The sequence below is a fragment of the Dermacentor albipictus genome, chromosome 9 (genome assembly GCF_038994185.2).
Source record: "Dermacentor albipictus isolate Rhodes 1998 colony chromosome 9, USDA_Dalb.pri_finalv2, whole genome shotgun sequence".
Lineage (NCBI taxonomy): Eukaryota > Metazoa > Arthropoda > Arachnida > Ixodida > Ixodidae > Dermacentor > Dermacentor albipictus.
The window spans coordinates 93,888,813-93,909,216 of NC_091829.1; the positions used below are offsets into that span (position 1 = coordinate 93,888,813).

General features: G+C 43.7%; 1 protein-coding gene across 1 annotated transcript; it reads left to right on the forward strand.

Annotated features, from left to right (window-relative positions):
• The first annotated feature begins 266 nt into the window (after positions 1 to 266).
• Mzt1 (Mitotic spindle organizing protein 1) lies at positions 267 to 4,900 on the forward strand. Its single transcript, XM_065447574.2, has 4 exons — positions 267 to 400; positions 488 to 642; positions 2,179 to 2,249; positions 4,411 to 4,900. The coding sequence occupies exons 1-3, from the start codon at positions 346 to 348 to the stop codon at positions 2,206 to 2,208; spliced, it is 240 nt and encodes a 79-aa protein (XP_065303646.1). The 5' UTR covers positions 267 to 345; the 3' UTR covers positions 2,209 to 2,249; positions 4,411 to 4,900.
• The last annotated feature ends 15,504 nt before the right edge of the window (positions 4,901 to 20,404 follow it).

Consider the following 20,404-nt stretch of genomic DNA (forward strand, 5'->3'; position numbering starts at 1 on the left):
TTTGAAGTAACCAATCACGTTTGCCGTGTTTAAATAAAAGGACCAATCAAAGATGGATTTGTGATTGGCTAACCTGTGCTCGGCTCGCGATGGTTTAACGTTTTTGTGCAGAGTTTCGTTTTCTTTTTTCTGGTTGAGATACGATTTTTGTAGCAAATACTTATTAAATGTAATAACTAGATATCTTGAACAAAAGTTTCAATTGAGAGTGCCTGCAACAGGACTCTTACAACACCCCATAAACGGATAAAGAAGAACAAAACACGAACATAACGAAACTGGGACTTGGCATAACTTAGCTGCTGGCCATACTTGCCGACTGCTGCCGACTACGAAGCGCGAAAGATGGCGGCGCCCAATATTGATGATCGACGGAAGGCTCTCACGGAAACTTTCGATGGTTCGTACAGGTTTCTCTCTTACTGGCCATGCGCTTTCTTTCCACTACAACGGAAGTAAACAGTGCGCATCAAATCTGTCCGTGCAGTGCTGTTGGAAATGTCCCAACTGCTCAACACAGGCCTGGACGCACAGTCGCTGGCGCTGTGCATCCAACTGTGCGAGAGTGGCGCAAACCCCGAAGCTTTGGCCGGCCTCATCAAGGAGCTACGCGCCCGATCAGCGCCCAACGTCACCACTTGGGTCAGTGCAATGTCTTTAGCAATTAAACAGGTCGTTTTCTGGCGTTTGTGATCACCGCTGTTTGCATTGACGCTGCGATTGTCATGCACGCAGGAACGTTTGCATACACACCTACAGAACAAGACTAAGGCAAACGACAAACAAAATACACGCGTATACACGCGTGAAACAAAATATTTCAGGCGTGTTGCATCTGCACAGCCGTCAGTGGCTGCCGACGATTTATTAAGTTCAAGCAATGAAGAACATAACAGCAGGAAACTGCTACATTGCTTGGGGTTGGAACAACCACAAGTTCGCCAGGTGAGGCGCGCTCGTGGCCAAGTACCACTGCAAACAACTAGCGCGACACATCAATGCTTTTATTCAAACCATCCGGAGGTCAGAGCAACGTGTTACGTCTACTGCGTGGCCAAAACGCTAACCCATTGGCCGGTTTGTCGTATGCTACCTGACAGTTTCTTATGCGTTCCGCTTTGACACCACCGCACTAAACATACTGGAAATTTTGTCTTCTTCATTGACCGCTGTGTCTGCGATGCATTTCAACTCGTTAATCTTGTGTTCCACTTTTCCAATCGCGAGATATGACGATTATAAAACAGTGACCACGGAGGTACGATCTTCTCACGCCAGCTTTTATGCGGGCATCATGCCGCAATCCTGGAGAGTATGCAAGGTCGTTGCATTTGGAGTGCTTTGACAAACCTCTACAAGCTTGGAAAGCTCTTGGTAGAAGCCGAATGCATGTACATACATTCCTAACATTCCATGAAACCTTGTACGGCCATGACTACGCGAAGCCACAGTCCACACATGCTCAATCCACTTCCTTTACTTCCTTCTTTCTTTCCTTTTTTCGTTTAATTTTATTTCTGAACTAACTGTGTTTCGTTATGATGGGTTTCGTTATGTGAGTGAGCCGAAAGATGCTGGTGCAGTTTGGATGCCACCTATAACCTGTTTGGGTGAAACGTGACGCTGTGACCCGGCTGCACTAAACGTAGCCACTGTGTGAAAATTACTCCAAACGTCAACACTGCACTCCACCTCAAGCTCCATGCAGCGAAGGCTAGGCCTCGCTTCAGCAAATCAGTAACGAAGGGCGGCTATGTGTTACAAAATAATGGAGGAGGGCTCGTTCATTGTGCGCCGTTAAACCTTCCATGATGCTTCCATTCAGTCGGCATCATGCAGGGGGTGATCAGAGCCGTACAGTCGACTAGCCCTTCTTCTGGTTTTCTGGCGCAGGCCATTGCTTTGGATGCACTGCACAGAGCTGGTAAGATGTAGCATAGAGCACAGTAGGTGCGAGTGTGTGGCTGGTAGTGTGCGTTAAAGAATGCCTAAAATGGGCCTAGTGCCTCGCAATGTAGAATGCACTGTAGACGGGGCAACAAATGGGGTACGGACATAGAGGCTAACGTGAGAGCATATGTGGTTGTCTATCACCTGAGACGCCTCATTTGCAGGTTTCAACAGTGAGACCCTGCAATTTAATGTGCAACTTATTGTCACTTCCCTTCTCTTGTGCAGAGCCTGCGCCCTGAACATGCCGAACGGTGACTGAGCACGTCTTCCCCTTAAAGATGCAGCTGGCCTACAAGGTGAGTTCTTTTGGCAAAATGGCTGATAGTTGTACTTGTGGGTACTACGACAAAGTGTGGCAAACAGTGCAAAAACAGCACTAAAATTGAGGCAACAAACGACACTGGTGCCCATGTGCGCCGCCACATCACTGACACGTGGCATCTGCAGCATGAGATATGATGCAGTTTGCAGTTCCTAAACCTGGTGAGGTACCCTTTAATGATCTAAACACAGATGAAGGTGTAACATTGTATGGCAAGTTGGCACGCTGATGCTAGAGCCTGGATTTTCATTACAACTCCTGCTATTTAAAATGCACTTCAAAGATGCTTCACTTTGTCTGTGACAGCACATCAGTCTTGATCAAATTAGTCTCTATTTTTACAAGTTCTGAAGGCAGGAATATTATTAAAGTGCTTTGGTACAATTCCGCATGCATCAGGAATAATACTATTTTACATAATTGCTTTCAAGTTAACTTTGAAATGAACTAAAGGAAATGTGCATAATAAGATAAAGGGGAAGTACAATGTTATTGGGTGTAGATGACGTTGTGTGCATTGCAGAAAAGTTGTTCAAGAAGTTGGTGCCATTTTTGAGGAGAAAGCAAGGTGGCGGTGTTTGCTGTGAGATTTTGGAGTGAGAGCAGGATTTGTAGTGATCCTTGATACCTTTCAATGCCCTTGAATGTGAAATAAAACTGCCACGTTCAAGGCCTTGAAAGCCTTCAAGTTTCACAGAGTGCTAAAAAAGCCTTGAATTTTGCTTCCAGCTAAGAAGCTTCATGATTTTATTTATGTGCTGATTATGAGGTTATGCAAGTGAACATTGTAGCCCATGTCGTCTGATTAGTGTTGTTGTGGTAGGAGCCATGTTGTTTGTGGTGGGTGGTGATGGTTTATTTGAAAAAGGCTCAGTGTGCTTCATTTTTTCATTCGGTGCACAATAAAATGAATGCTTCCTTGTTGTCCAAAACAGTGTTTTCTCTTCTAGTTGCCAGACATCATGGTGTTTTAATCCTTGAACATGTGTTTTCAAGCCTTAAAGTTTTTTAAAACCGATGAACTTTTTTTTTTCAATAACAACTACAGATCCTGCAGTGTAATCACAGAGATCTACTGATCTTTCATTACTTCTTTTTCTCAACTCATTTCGCAGAGCAACAGCTCAAATGCACGAAAATTCAGCATAGTCCATGGCATCATGCTAATGTCTGCAGTGTTAAGATTTTCTAGTAATTAAGCCTCTTTTGCCAAGAAGTTCGAATTCACTCCTAAAAGCAGTTGTTAATTATGGTTTAAATTTTTTCATGCCCACCATATCAGGAATGCCATCTGCATCTCAGTCTATTTGTCAGTTGCATGTTTGCATCGTAATGGTGTGGGGTAGCATTTCTCAAAGGACAGTACTACTGGTTGCGCAGCATTAGCAAGTAAAATTGTACACTAGACTATTATTGCTGTGGGACAACGTTGCACCATAAGACATGCACAATTTTGAGAGTGTAGAGCTTTGAGTTGCATCTTTGCTGGTAAAAGCTAATGGAATGTTTCTCTTTAGAGTGCCTTAAAAAGACACTAAAATGTAAATAAAGTTTAGTTGTATTTGTGGTAAATTATGATTTTATGATACCACGAAAGCTACTCATGCGATGTGGAGAGGCTTAAAAAGCGACAAAAAAGAAGTACAATAACGAAAGACAGGTGGCTACACTGCCTTGAAGTGCCTGCGCCAGCTCACTGTGAAGTCATGGATTTTGACAGCACACGCTCCGGCTTAGTTAACATTGAAGTGGTAAATATGGACTAGGTTGTGTTGTATATATATATCAAAACGTTTATTTAAAAGAAAGGTTGTGTTGTAAAGAAGCCAAAAACTGAACGTTGCTAGTTCCAAGAACATTTCTCGTGTCCCAAAGCACCCTTTCCCCGGCGAGTGCAAAACATTTTGAAATCCATGACGTCGCTCTGATGTGTGGCCACTGGGATCTCGGTGTGAAATTAGTGAAATGGAACTATATCCTTAGCTTTTTCTCATAGTGATCACTGTCATATTGTGAAATTCACGAAAGTAGAGTCTTAATTAAAGGAGTACTTTTTGAGTGTAAACTGGTTTAGTGATTCTCTATAGTGCTTCGTCCAGCCTGTCCAAGATATCAGTTTGAAAACTTTGTTGCAGATTACTCCAGGAATGGCCATGGTTACCCCTGCTCACTACTCTGCACATCAATGAGAATGGCTTTGCGTAGCTGCTTCAAAACTCTGTGGCACCTGTACGCTTTGGTCGCTGAGACTTTTCATCAAAGGCAGAAGCACCACATTTCTGGGCCTCCATGTGTCCGCAAGTGGACCACGAGGAAGCGGCCAGTGGCATACGAGTTGTTTCTGAAATGCACTTAAGGCTATCTCATGTGCTGTCCATTCAACGTAGCATTACAGGATCAATGTTGCTTTTACTGGGTGCGTCCAGTACTCCTCTCAACTCCAGGTAGCAGAAATTAAGTGAACATTGTTACCGAGCAGCGGCATCAGATGCTGGAATATATGCAGCCTGTTTATTTACCTTCTTAATTTATTGTCCAACACATCTCAGGATAGTTTGTTTTAATTTTAGAAACCTTGAACAATTCACTTCCAGCAATAAAGGACTGCAATGCAGTGTCAAGGTATTGAGAATGTTTCTGGGAGGCCTTAAAGAATCGCGTCTGCATTTGCTCTGAAAGAAAAGTGGAAGGATCAGAGGAAGTCCATACAGTACATGCCAAAACTCAACCCCACATTGTATGGAGAGCTCAATGGAAGAGGACAGCTTGTTTCAGGCAAGTACTTGGGATGAGCACAGTGACAATGTTACTGTTTATTTCTGTATCTTCTATGGGCCCGCAGCTGTCATTTACAATCTTCTCGAGCAGCGTGTTCTTGACAACCTTCCAGACTGCCTGGCTTACAGACAAGCTGCCAACTTTCAGGCATTCATTATAATACGCCCAATTTTTAGAGCATGCTTACGATTCTTGTGCAGACACCAGTAATATTGGTTTTCTTCTTATTTCCAGTCAGCTTGATGCAGACTCTACTTAAAAAAATTCAAGTATAATGTCGCCGACTAATTAGCAGAACATGATTTTTCATACCCACTTGATTAAGAGGCATACCTGCAGCACCGTAACCTACTACACTAAGCCAGCTTATAACATACAACGGTAACCAAAATGTCGGTTGCCGTTACATTAATATTAAATAAGTAATCTTCAGGAATGTTTTTTGTTTGTGATGCAAATCTTTGTAGCTGCGACTATGCAGAAAAGAGTGCTCATTCACAGTGTCCCTACAGAACAAAGGCTGTGAAATATTTTAAGAAACAGTAAATACCTTGAGGAACAAAGCAGTCTTTAGTATAAGTTCTAACACAAATGTAGTATTTTTAGGCTTCAATTGAAATATTTTTCAAACTTTAAAGTTGGGTCTGCTTATAGCTTGTGCCACTACCGACTGCTTTGTTCCTCTCGTATGCAATTCTCTGCTCCTTCTGTTGTTGCTTTTTTGTTTTTTCTCTCCTAGGTAACCTTTATAGGTAACTCACTTAGACTCGTTCACAATATATACCTTTTGTTTATGGCTCACTCAGACTGAAACACTCATGGACTCGTGCTCACTGTGGCTCACTTAGATTCACGAAATCACCAGTTCGCTGACACTTATACAATTGTGGACGGAACCCCATGAGTCAAGTTCACTTGGGTTCATGTAGAGTTTGCATAAAGTCTCATGTGCTCAGACTCGCACAGCCTGCGACATGTTCAGGCCCAGTCTAACTTGGACTCACACCCACACGGACTAACTTCGTCTCACTGCGCTCAGAAATTACACTTGTAAGGATACACTTTGACTCGTACCTGCTCAGCCTCATCACAACTCACTCAGACGCAGAGGTGGTTCCGAGTTTGAGTTGACTTATGAGAGACCTCACCGACATATGGTCACTTCATGACAAATGCGCCAGTTACAGAAATTACATAGCATCTCATACATTACCTTTTGTATGTGTGACTTACCATCAGAGAAGTCAGTTGCTGTCGAAACGGAGACTGTTTGCAGTCTGCTGGCAACTAAATTGCTAGGCCAAGCAGGTAAACAATGAAGCAAGTTGTTTTATTGGAAGATGTGCACAAAAAAAATGAAATATTAAGAAATTTGAGTGAAATGTACAAAGTAATCAATGTTAAATGGTCTTTAAAAATAAGAACAATGTTCACCATAGATATCAATTTCTGATTTCTGAGTTGTCTTTAAGAAAATCCACCTAGTTATCTTGCTTTGCATTTCACTTTGTAGCATTACTGAATTTTTGATGCCCCTTAACAGTGCTCCCACAATAACAAGTACTACTAACTGAATAAAGACAAGCACAAATTATTTTATTCTTCCTGTGTACAGTGAGTGCTGTCAAACAGGGCAGCTAGCTGCATTAGGTGATCGTGTTATGTATTGTCAAGTCACGGATGACTCCTGATGACGTCATGTATGCGAACGCTGTTAAGGTCTACTGACAATAGCTTTTAGAATTAACACACACTCGAACAATATGCATTAAAGTGGTTATCTACTAGCAGCTTTTCTAAGCTATGCACACAAATGCACTATATTATGTAATTGCCTTTGCCTTTTAAGAAGTGTATGACGACTGAAAAAACTTAAAAAGTAGTGTTTTAGTTGATGGGTCAGGTCAGCTGGTTACAACGAAATTCTTCGAAGTACATATCACCAACATATGAAAAATAAAGATTTGTTTAGCATGTGGCACTTTACACCAAGTAGTACATTAATGCCAATAAAGTGTTCAACAGGTCAATCAAGTAACGCAATTAACTTTTTCGGGACCGCGGAAAAAACAGGCAATTCTGATGGGTTTATTTTTATTTTTATTATTTATTACAAATAGTCACTGCGCTATATTGCTGTAACGGATATAAAAATTTAGCTAACTAAATGGTCTTTCACACATAAACAAATAATAGACTTAAAAGTGATATATAATATTTAGAAAAAAATCTCAAATTCAAGATTTGCTGAGAGAACAAGATAAAGAAGTTGCAAAAGGCATGGATATAGAAGTGAAAAAATATTAAAAAATCCAAGATATACAAAATCTGGTACACTGCCTCGTTCCTTGCTTGTAAAAATTTAGCATGCCTATCTGCAACTGTCTTTTTTGTGTGTGAACTCCGGCACCAGTGGTCAGCACAGTTCCCACGGTTCTTGTGCCACTCGACCAAACAGTTCCGGGTAGTCGTAAAACACAAATGAACCTGGCATGTGCTGCAAAAAAGACTTTTTATTGAGCTAGATTTTCTTCTGTTTATAGCACAGATTGCAGTTTCTGCGTTTTGCCACTTTTCCCGGCTTTTGGTGAGCATGTTATGCGACTGATGGTGGAGGCGTGAGAGCTTGCTTGGCACCATCAAGATTCAGACGCTGCTGAATGAGCTCTTCTCTAGAAGCTAGGTGGTCAAACCCGGCAGTGCGTGCCAGCTCGGGAATCTTTGGGTGCAATATGCAGTGAGCTGGGAACATAAAAACTGTTCACGCATGCAATATCGACGCAGTGGAAGAACAGTTTTCTACCACTGCACGCTATCTCATTAGACCATTATAATAGCCAATCATTTGATCCAATTTATCTATGCCTAGCATGACACCATCATAATCATGGATCAGCAGAGGCTTTGTTACAGATACCCAAGGCCAGGAGTTTTGCCTTCTTTCCTTTCTTTTTGCGGTGACCGTGTCATTTGCAGTATGAACCGTGCTCATCATGTTGGCAACACGCCGGTCTTTCCGCTGAAAGTACAGAATATTCTGATCGCGCAACCATCGAATGTCGCCGCGTCGACCTTTTTTTTCCCATCCTGCGTCCTTCAGTTCGGCAGGAAATCCTCGGCGATCCTTGTGTGTGGTTCCGGAAGCCAATGTTATTCGGTTGAGAAGATGACCAAACAAGCGTGTAGAAGTGTAAAAATTGTCTATAAAGATCCTGTAGCCTTGATTAAAATATTTGTGACACAGCAGACAAACTACATCGAAAGCCAACCTATGGCTCCTCACCCTTACCGGTATACACACTGAACTGCAGAGTATATCCGGTTGCAGGGTCAGCTAGGACCCACAGCTTGTAGCGCTGCAAGCTGTAACAAAATGGGGCGCCCCATTTTTTTTATATCTTTGATGTACTGTCGGATGTGCCTGACCGCCCTTCCGATTTGAGCATGCGCTCATCCACGGAAAAATAGCGATGTGGCTGGTAATGGTTCGCCGGCACTTCGTTCATGTGCTCCAGGAGCCACCACAAGTATCGGAGCTTTCCTCTTGAATTTTGGCTCACATCGTCCAAGTCTGCAACAACAACATTGCAAGGAGAGCTATAAACCGGCGTCGCCGCGTGATCCCTGGTGGGAGCAGACCACTGTACAGATTTCCTACATTCCAATACAACTTCAACCGAGGAACTTTCACAATGCCCATGTAAATTACGAGTCCGATGAACTTCAGCATTTCACTTGGGATGACTTTTCAAGATCCGTCGAAACGAGCATGCGTTGGCTTCTCCAAAATGCGAGTCCAAGCATATTTGTTCGTGTTTTCGCAAATGGTTTCGATCACATTCATCGAGAAAAACAGAAAAAAGAAGTCCAGAGCAGTCAGTATTTCTTTTTATCCGCTTCTGAGTGCCACGCCCGCATCAGCGTCCAAGTACACGCCGGGTTCCCGTCTCGGCGAAAACTCGATCCGCTTCTGCGCTGGCGGCAGCAGATCGTTACCGCAGCTTGCCAAGAGCCTACCAAGCAAAGATAAAATAATGAGAACATATAGCGAGCCCGTTTACCTACTCCAGAGAGAACTGAATGTGGAACTATGCTCACCTTCGGCTACTAGTTGAAGTCCGCGGTTCGTCATCGCCCGAATCAGAGTCCGAAATGAACTCTGAGCTGCAGAAGTCGTCGTCAGACTCTTCACTGCTCGGTCAATCAAAAACATCCGTTGCCGACGCAGCGGAATCGCGCGATTGACGGCGGGGCCACAGAACACCTATACAAACTTAGAGAAGGGAAACTGTACCTTCCACAGTGCTACGGAAATAAGCGTAGCGGTGGCGTCGTGAACTAAAGTATGCGACCACGGGTGGCGCTGTACAACAGGAAACGGAAACGGGGTTTTGCGCAGTTTACCAGGTGTTCTGTGGCTTTACTGGGTTTCTGGCTGCTGCGCCTCGATCGTGCTCCCGCCAGTTTGGTTGCTGTGTGGCAAACGTAGCGCCTACATAAATATGTAGGCGCTACGTTTGCCACACAGCAACCAAACTGGCGGGAGCACGATCGAGGCGCAGCAGAATACATGTAGCGCTGAGTTCTATCGAGTTAAGGCACACTCTGAACTGACTTTTAAGGGCATCCCGAGCGGTTTTTACCCTGACTTAAAGTGTGCCGCCGCGCTCCAGCTGTTGCATTTCGTGTAGCGCTACTGACAGAATGCGGTTTCCAGGTGGCACGATGGCCTCGACTGGAATAAACGCACACGACACCAAAGATTGAGTAAGCCTGAAAATATTTTATTTGCATTTTACAAGTACAACAAAAAGCACACGTCTACGCATCCACACAAACGCGGTTACATAGTCCAGAACATAGTCAAGAAATGGCTCATTAATAATGGTAGCACAAACGCACAAGAAAGAAGACCTAAGCTACAAAACGTACGGTCGGCTGCTAAGTATAATAATTTCCCTGTCACCACGTGTCACTTTTATACAGCATCTTTACAGCATTACCAGGCCGGGTAGTTTGGCGGAAAGAACGCAACAGTTTATACGGCCGTCAGCTGCCTCTTCCTTACGGGTGTCTTAATTATCCTAATCTCCGTATCAACGTCGTGCAAGTTCGCATACAGGTATCTGTATCTGAATCATATGTGCCAGCTTAATACACGTGTAGTGAAATTATGATAACCACTGCGTCTTATCAAACGTATTGGTTTTGCGAATGCGCATTACAGCTGACGGAACGACATACTGTTAGTGAAGCACAAGAGGACCAGGACAAAAGGAGGATACAAGACTTAAAGAAATGAAGAATTAGTAGGCATACAGCAAACAAGCGATGACGGAGAACACACAATGATGCATCGGGTGTTCTGTGACATCGGTTTGCGTACTTACGGTGTTATGGAGATCAATGGCATAAAAACGTACCTTCAAGCGTACTCCCTCAACCTCCGCCGCATTCATTATGACAATCAACGCCTAAACAAAATGAGGCACTATTCTTTGCCAAGAGTAGACCTTTTTACAGCAAGTCTATGTAATGACTCGCAGACGAAACCAGCATGCTTTTGAAAATGTTTTACCGCCGTAGTATTCGAACGCCAACGGCCAGGAAACACATCGATACCAATGGGCTGTCGGCTGTCGGTGGTTAATCAAGCACAAAAACCTTGACGCTATGAATAAAAAGCAGCTTCAACAATCAAATAAAAAAAAATCAACTGCCTATTTGCCTGAGGTAAAAAAACATCCTTAGACACCTCGATTGTTCATGTCAATGGTTTGTGTAAATTAAAAAAATCAGCATGTTCAGCGCCCCTAGCAGAGAAAGCACAAAAAGTATTTGACCAAATTACAGTAGCTCCACTTGCGCGCTTGCGCTGAAACGCGCCTCGATTGATTTTTCGCCCTCTGTGGCCATTTGTTGAACTTGAGAGTGTGCGGGGCCTGCGGGGCGACTGGACGCGAGCACGACGCTCTCTCACGTATCGCCGTCTGCTGGAAAACAACAGAAACTACGCCGAAACCGAGAGTCTAGTTTCCGACGACCTCCTAGATGGGGCTACTTGTTCAAGCGCGCGGAAATTTGAACGTGGCAGCGCGCTCAAAACCGTCGATCATATATGATCGATGGCCTGTGGGTCGGTCCCGAAAGTGTTTTAAGAGGTGAAATAAAGAACTGTGGCAATATTAGAAAAAAAAAAGAAAGTAAGGTACAGTGTATATAGTTACAGACACTTGTAAAAGTATTAGAATGAATTACCTGCATGTCGCAATGTGTTCGTGAAAAAGCAAAGCACTGATGCACCGCCTAGGTACTAAGTAGTATTTCTGGCAATGCCTTTGGCCGCACAAAACAGTTTACAAAATGAGGTCGAGAATTAAGTGTATTGACAAAGTTTTAATGAAGGCATGTCATGGCAAATACTGATATCTCATACCACGGCAGATGCTTGCCTGAGAAAACGTCCCGTGTCAGTATCTGCCACGACTGGTGGTGTCTTTAAGTTCAAAACTTCATAACACTTTTCGTCATGGAATTTCTTGAGCTCATAGCCCACTCGGGTGTTGATATTGCTGGGACAGAGCATTGAAATTCGATGATGAATATCTCGAGTTAAATGAGATTTTAAAATCTTTTTTTTTTCTTTTTACATGATGGTGCTGTAAAATATGACTTCCTCTAAATTTGCAGATAAACGACTGTCCTCAAAATGAAAAATATGTCAGCCTCGCCTAGATATTCCTTTGCAAAAACATTCATAACATTTATTTACATTTATAACATTGGGAAAACTTACCAATACATATGTGTTAAAAACTATAGCCGCCATTTTCCATATACTTGTATGGATGAAGATTGTTTCAACAAAGTGGTATGGTATTACAGAATGCAAAAGCTGCACATGGTGGCATTTGTTTACTGTATAGTTTGACCGCGATTTTGTAAAAAGTTACAGATGAATTTGCCATGGTTAGTACCAGAGATATGTTGTGGCTACTGAGGAGTTGGAAGGATTTAGGGATCATTCCACATTTTCAAAAGCCCTGAATGGATTGGGAATGGAATGAGAGCCCGAGTTTCCGGAATGTATTTGGAATGGCATGGACACAATCCTGGAACGCTAAATGTTTATTTGAAGCGAAACTGCACCAGTAAGTTTACCAATTATACTAAACTAGACTTAGTCAATTTATTATGTTTCCCAATTTCTCCTCAATATGGCTCTTTCATTATCTTTCTATAGGTCACTACCTATGTCAGAATATGTATAAACACACAATATTCTACACATTCAACAATTCTGATGACACAAATTTTGCATTGTTGCACCGGTGAAGTGCATTTAGGCACAGTAACTTTTAGGTAATTTACTCCTGAACTTTCTTTAAGGAGTTGAGTATTAAATAGGTACTTAATTTTAGTGACCTCCTTAACATTTAAGCAGTTAAAGGGACACTAAAGCGAAACAATAGATCAGTTTAGACTAATGAAGCATTGTTTGAAAACCCTGCAGGTAGTCATTAAAGAAATAGTTTGATTATTAGATGAGAAAATGAAGCTCTAAGTATAAGTATTTGAATTTCGCGCCGAAACCCCAGCGCCCGTACGTCAGCGTGACGTTAGGGATTCCAAAGTATGTTTTCGCATTTGGACCGCGTTGGCTGAATAAAGGTTCCCGAAACTTGCCATGTTTAATATTTGGTTCCTTTAGAATACAATGTAGTCAATCTGTACCGCCAAATATAATTAGTAGGCCCTAGAAGATGCCATAAAAACCCAAGACGTCACAGCCCCCAGGTGCGGGAACTTAAGTAGGCGTCGCCACCCGTATTTCGTTCTTGCGCTTTTTTCTGCCTTACCAAACGTCTTATCGTTGTAAGAGTGGCGTTTTTGGTGTTGTAGAACGGTAATTTACTGATGCAGAATAAATCACTTTTCACTTTAGCGTCCCTTTAGGCTGCCAAGAATGATTCAATTTAGAAAGAGCATGCTTCACCTACGACAAAGGGATGCAGGCCAGGGACGTCCATATCGCAAGCATTTGCACACCCCCTGCGAGTCCACAGCGATTCGGAAAGCACACCATGTTTTTTCACCCACTTTTGAGCATCCAGAAGGCACTGACAGGCCGTCAGAGAGCCGTGCTGGATAATGGTGCCCATTCATATGGCAGTAAATATGAAAGACTAAATTAGAGCACAACTTATCTCGCAATGACTGTCGATGGTAATGCTATTAGCATTTAAGAGATGTAGCGACACACGATATTTATAAAGTCACGTTTATTTAACATCTGTAGTGGTCATTGTGAGACTTCTGTTGCTTCGGCAAGTATGCAACATGTATGCAATTGTATGCGAACTACTCAGTCGAACATCCGCTCTTGATACCCCGCAGCAGCTTAGCGGATGTGCATTTTCAGACAGGCCAACCCCTGGTGTTCAGTATTGGTTTACTCATCGTAAAGTTCACACAACCGCTCAAAACATGAACGGAGATAACCCTCCTGATGGAAATATTACCAATCGTTTTGGTTAAAACGACCCATGTTTTACAGTGAAGCTGTCTATGAGTATGATCCCGGGATTTCTTCGTGGCGTAACGTCAGCAGAAAACTTTCATCATCTATGGCTCATTCCCTCAAATGCAATGGCTCGTACCCCCATAAGAGAGAGGCTACAATCACTCCGCAAAGTGAAGCGAACAGTGCTTACGTTCTTTGGAATCACACATACAACATATCGGCAGCATACTTTTCAATAAACAACAATCTCAAAACAAGCATCCGAACCATGTAATTGATGATAAGGTGCTCCGGCGCCTACATGCAATGCGAAACAAGTATATAGATCTCCTAGCGTACATTTCTCGGTAAAGATTACTGTTGCGCAATCTGCCGCGGCGACGGCAGCTTGACTAGCGTACTAAGCAGGCAGTGACGTAACTACACTTTCGTACGTAAAAGAAGAACCCGCCTGGCAACTGATTTCTGTTGTGACTGTGCTACGGGAAGGACATGTACAGTGAGGACTCCTGAAGAGCGTCGTGCATACGAGGCGCCGCGAATTTCTCCTCTCCCTGGTCCAGCTCTCTGTAGGTGCACAAAGCAGCGGCGCGGGCCAAGTCGCTGGCCGTTAATTAGACGAAGTGCATGCGAATGTCGCCACGTCAATAATACGTCGCAATGGGTAATCGCTTTAGCCGTCGTTTACTGTCTCGCTGTAAGAGCATGGATCCCTGCACAGCGTGGATTGCAGATAATTTTTGTACACCGAAGCTGTATATAGTTACTCTCCGGCGGTGGCCGATGTCCGTCCATCTGCGCGGCGTCGACACGAAAAATTATTTTGGCTCCAGTTGCTCGCAAATGCTCTGTAGCTCCCAATCTGATGTAGGTATCTTGGAAAAAAAAATCATACTAAAATTGGCTGCTAAGACTACTATGTCGCAATGCCGAGTTTCATTTACTTCTTGTCATATTTAGTTAGTTCACAGTGAAGTTGTAAAGGTTACAGAATTCTCGTCTGCTGTCTTTACATGGCCGTCTTGGGAGGGAGTATGGTTACAGAAAACTGTTGTAACTCTCCTTTTACTGAAACTATCCTGAAACAAATTATATCACAATAAACCGCCAAGGCGAATCTAATATTACGCCGAGTTTCATCTAGGTTTTAAAAGCACGTAGTTCACAGTGAAGGTGTAAATATTGTGGAATTTCCGTCTGCCATGCGGCGGTGGTGGCGCACGTCACTAATTCATCAAAGAATAAGAATAAATCACTCCATAGTCAAGAGATGTATTCCTTGTCTGTGTCCTTCAACAACAACAACAGCAACAACAACAACAACAACGACAACAACAACAATAATAATAATAATAATAATAATAATAATAATAATAATAATAATAATAATAATAATAATATACGTATGCATACATGCGTCGATTGAGGAGAAACCCACCACAGCTTTCCTGCTCGTTCACAGAGTGGAAGGGAATTTTGTTTTCTCACTAAATGGGCATTTATATTTTTAATTCTCTGAATGTCGCGAAAAATTACCTTTGGCACCCCACGCGGCAAGATATCAAGAGGCATAAGTGGCCTGTCACGCAACCTTTCCTTAGTGCACGCGGTCTCTGGTCTTTTTGTTGTTATTGAAATGCAGTAGACTTTTTTAACAAGTTTTTTTTCTAAGTCACAATGTGCAGATAAACCTTCGTTTGTGGCGAGCAAAAAATGGCGGCGCCTTCGTTTTCGATGAATTGGCTCAATTGGCTTGTCTGTCGACAGAATAACAGCGACGGGGTCCAGCCAGCCATGACGTAGACGCGTACTTGGGGGAAAGGCGGCACAAATATAAGAAATGTCTGTGCAACAGTGCAAGCTTATTGTACCAGCGGTCTATTTTACAAACTGGTTGAAAGGGCACAGATGTAGGTGGTTAACCACAGTTGCACCCGCTCCTATGGTGGGCGGCTTGCACAAGTAGCGAGGCGGGCTATCGACATCGCTCTCACATCTTAGCGTTTCTGGAGGAAGGACTCTTTCTTTTTGGACAGGCTGCTCAGATAAAAAAAGAACGTGCTTACAAAATATGCACGCGCTTTTGGAAGTTACCGCTGCTGGTGCTAACACTACATATGCTGAGCTTTTGGTAGCGCCATAAAAAAACTAGGTCCTTCAAAATCGGTTGTCGGATTCCCAGTTATCCATTATAGACGTGCTGACCGACAATTTTAACCGTCGCTGCTATGGCTCCATAGCTATGGCAACTGCAGACGTCAGTGCGAGAAAATCGCCTACGAGCGTTTTTTTTTTTCGGCTTTACATCGGCCTTACCGGGAGCGTCTTCCCCAAGCCCAATCAGTGAGAATGCACTGCGCTTCATAGAGGACCCTGCCGTATGTTCGCGATCGCCGCAGCATTGAATAACAACACACAGCCCTGTGCGTAAGCTTGTTCGTATGCTACAACACCACCTTTCCGACCATCGCGCGCATCGAGCGTGTATTCATTGTCGCTGCCAATGCTTTCACAAGGGAACAAGGGAATATAACCTAGGAAAATATCTGAAACAAATTGTTAGTGAAGATAAGCAACAAGTTAAGGGCTGCTGAGGGCGCACTGAAAGGGCCAGGCCAGCTTGTTTGCTGTTTTTGTGCGATGTCAGTAACGGTTGGGAGGAAACTAACGGGAAATTAGTCAATTGCACTTTAGTAAATACTCAACCACTTTCGTAGGGCAGCAATTGGTAATTGGTAATTGGCTTTCATTTTGGGGCATCGTAGCGCCTGGAGCACTATCTGGTCCAACTTAAGTATCCACTTCTCGCTGTTCAACTTTGTTGTCCAACAATGCCTACGCAAAAAAAAAAAATTGGATGTCTTCCCCGCAGTAAGACTGAGTGTGCGGGGATGCACCCTTTACAGGAGATTGCGTAGAAATTACGTTACGTTACGCCGCCGTGATTGATATCGAGGCTTTCATTTTGGGGCATCGTAGCGCCTGGAGCACTACCTAGTCCAACTTAAGTATCTACTTTTCGCTGTTCAACTTTGTTGTCCGACAATGCTTACGCGAGAAAACGTTTGGATGTCTTCCCCGCACAAAGACTCAGTGTGCGGGGGTGCACCCTTTACAGGGGAATGCGTAGAAATTGCGTTACGTTGTTACGTTGTTGAATGACGTAATTGTTTTTGGTTTTTTTTCGGTGGCGTGTACAAGTCTGGTTTCCGGTCAGTACACTGCACGGTGCCCACCCGATACAAAGGGGAAGACCACCATCAAAGTGATAGGGTGTTTTGATAACAGAGCCGCCGTGATTGAAATCGAGGCTTTCATTTTGGGGCATCGTAGCGCCTGGAGCACTACCTGGTCCAACTTAAGTATCCACTTTTCGCTGTTCAACTTTGTTGTCCGACAATGCTTACGCGAGAAAACGTTGGGATGTCTTTCCTGCACAAAGACTAAGTGTGCGGGGGTGCATCTTTTACAGGGGAATGCGTAGAAATTTTGAATGACGTAAAGTAAGGAATCTGTATTTATTAAAAGAGAGAGAGAGAGAGAGAAAGAGATGCCGAGGCTCGTCAGCTCCCATCTTTAGATCTCCGTATAGAAAATGAGCACAGCGTTAAAGTAATCCTAACGCGGTCCTTAAAATCGCCATTTAGGTTACCCACCTCGCAGCCGATCACGGTGGCTTCTGTTAGCGCACGCAACCTCGTGCCGTCTGTACCACCGGCTACTCAATAAATTGAGCGCACACGGAATAGGAACATACTCTGCCTCTTTTGGGTTTACCTGTTGTCTGCCTTTAAAAGGGGTCCTGAACCTCCTTCAAGTGAATTACCGTCGCTTTTTGTTTACGCCTCCCTCGATCGTTTCACGGTGAAATGTAAATCAATAGACAGTTTTAGTATAGCGTACGCTCTTCCATTGCGGACGCTAAAAAATAGCGGGTCGTCACTGCGCATGCGCAAAACGCTAAACGAAATAGCGGGTATAGCGGGCGTACGCAACGCAAACGAGTTAGCGTTAGCGTTTTTGCGGGGTTTGCGGAGCTTGCGGGAAACATGGCGGCGGTCCCGGCTGCCCGCTTCGAATTGAATTTGGCGTTGCTTTTGTAAAATGCACTTCGTTCGTAGCAAATGACTGTGTAAACGGCTTTCGCTTAGTCTCAGGCCGCTTCGACGACAGAGTATTATGGATAACCTCGTGGTGTTTTCGAGATCGCTTCTCGTTTTGAACGAGTCGAAGTCTAACAAACCAACGTTTGAGATGTCAGCGCCACCTGTCGCTAAAGGCGCAAAATAGCCGTAACGACGGCATATGGCCTCTGAGATTCGAAGATATCGCCGGTCAACTAAAACTGTAGAAAACGTGCGCTGCTTAGCGTACGCTATATTATAGCGTATAGCGTACGCTATAGTTGCGGACGCTAAACTAAAACTGTCTAATATGTCTATACTGCGACGCTGGTGTTGCACTCCAGTGGTATTGAGATTTATGGCAAGTTCGTAATAAAAAAAGATACAATAATATTACGGTGTTTGTTTTTTGTATATTGTAGCAGTCCATATCGTAACTGTAGTATAGTCGTAGAGAAAATACCTGGTTATACAATGCTGGCTAATGCGCAAAAAGAAAAAAGGAAATGTGGTCAGCCTAATTAGCAGATCGTGGTTTTGGCTCGTAAAACCGCAACATTTTTTTTATTGAATAATGTGTCGCAAGAAGGCGAATTATCCGGGAAATAGGTTGCAGTCCTGAATTATTGGTATAAATTAGTAGAGCGATGCATTGTTGCGCGACATGCGTCAATTGCGATCTCGCTGCTGTGATCATTGCGTGAAGAATTATACCAAGGTGGAGAAATTGCATCAAAGCGTAGCCATGGGATGTGATAATAGATTTCGCGAGATAAAGAAAGCCCAACACATTAAAGGCGGGAAGCAAGTGAGGTCAATAGTGAGGTTCGTGGCCATGACACGAGCTGTCCGGTTATGGTTGTTAGTGATAGATATAGCGGTTCTATATTTAACACGTTCAGTCGTAGTAACAAGTGTATTAGAAAATGATTTCCACAGAAGCGGCGACGTCGTGTGCGTTGAGGTAGCTGGCCAGGTTACGCGCTTCCACCGCAGCTGGAAAACATCTTGGCACGAACCGCACGTCTTGCGCCTACAGCACGTGACAGGGCGTACAAGCAAGCAAGAAAGTAAAAGGCCCCTGAAACCATTTTTGAACGTAGTAAAATAACATTGCCGATCTGTTAAAGAGGCTCCTGTGAACATGCGAGTCTAACAAATGAACAAATATAATAAATATTATTGCGTTGCATGTAGCAGCGAACTTAGAATATCGTGTCCAAAGCAGTAAACAGTCGCTCGCTCTCGCACCCATGATGTCGTTATTGAAAGCAGTTGGCCGAGCAACGCTATTGGTTTATTTCGTGATCGCGAGAACATTCCCAGTAATGCGTAACCGCTAATCTTGAGGTAAATAAATGAAAATTATATATTTCTGCTATCTCAAAAGGGACAGGAAAATAATTTCATTTTTGCACTGCGCGTTGCTACGTCTATTGTACGTGGCCTCCGACATCGCAGTGGAGTGCTACGTAGCGTCGTCTGTCGCGGCCTTCACGGGGTGCCACGACGAGCTCTTTCGCCGCCGCGACTGGTGCTGAACTTTTGGCCAGGGCATTGCTCTTTTTAGCTCCTCGGCTGTGTAGCTTCCTCGAGCGCGATAGTGGAGACGAAAAAAGAAAGAAATCCGGGTATCGGTGCGATAGCTGCTCTGATAGTTGAAGGATTCGTAAATTTTTTTGCGGCATGACATACTTCTTACGACGTACTTAATTGGTGAGGCCATCAAATCGAGTCATCAAGTTCGAGAATTGGTTCAGGGCCTCTTTAAGTGTTGCGTTGTCGCGGTGCAACCATGGTTCACTCGCTTCAAGCGGCGTCTGCACTGAGGGGAGATGTAATGTGAGAAATCGTAGCCACTTATCCAGCTCGCCGCACAACTGTCAGCAATTGATACTTTGCATGGTTACGCGGCTGTCCAGTGTACAGTGTAGTTCAATATAGAATTGCTCTGCCGCCCTTATTAACGTGAAAGCATTATGTGGCTCATGAGGTAGGAAATCTGGTGTTGGCGTGACCACACGATCGTCCAAAAAGGATACGAACCCTCCACCTTTAGTGCGAGTCGAACACACGACTTTTAAGCCAGAGTTGATTAAGATGGAGTTAATTAAGGTACTCGAGCCTACGACCTTTGGTGGGAGTTGAACCCCTAACCTTTGGTTTTCAGTTCATGTTAAGGTGAAGCTAATTAAGATATAGTTAATTAATCCGCTCGAACCCATGACCTTTGGTGGGAGTCAAGCCCTCGACCTTTGGTGTTATTTAGGTGAAGATAAAAAAGGCACAGTTAATTAAGGCAGCCGAACTCACGGCTTTGGTGTGAGTGTAACCCTCGATCGACCTTTGGTGTTAAGGCGACAGAAAGCAGCATAGGCATCGCGCGGTGGTCGCAATGCTTTCGCATTCATCCACGTAGGGATCACTAAGTGCCCTATCAATTTTTGTGTCACTGATATTGCGGATATTGCTCTGCGAAGCTCTGTCGGCATAAACATTGTCCAGCAGTGCTAAGTCTCACTCTCATTGATTTCGTACCTTAACTATAATGAACTGCTTTCTATATCCTCCCGAAGTTATTGTTTAGAACCTTTTTCAACTTGTTGATGAGATTGGACGGTTCAAATGATTCGATCAAACATCATGCCCATTCATATATTTACTAGGGCATTTATTACTTGGGATATAACTTGCCCGATTGAC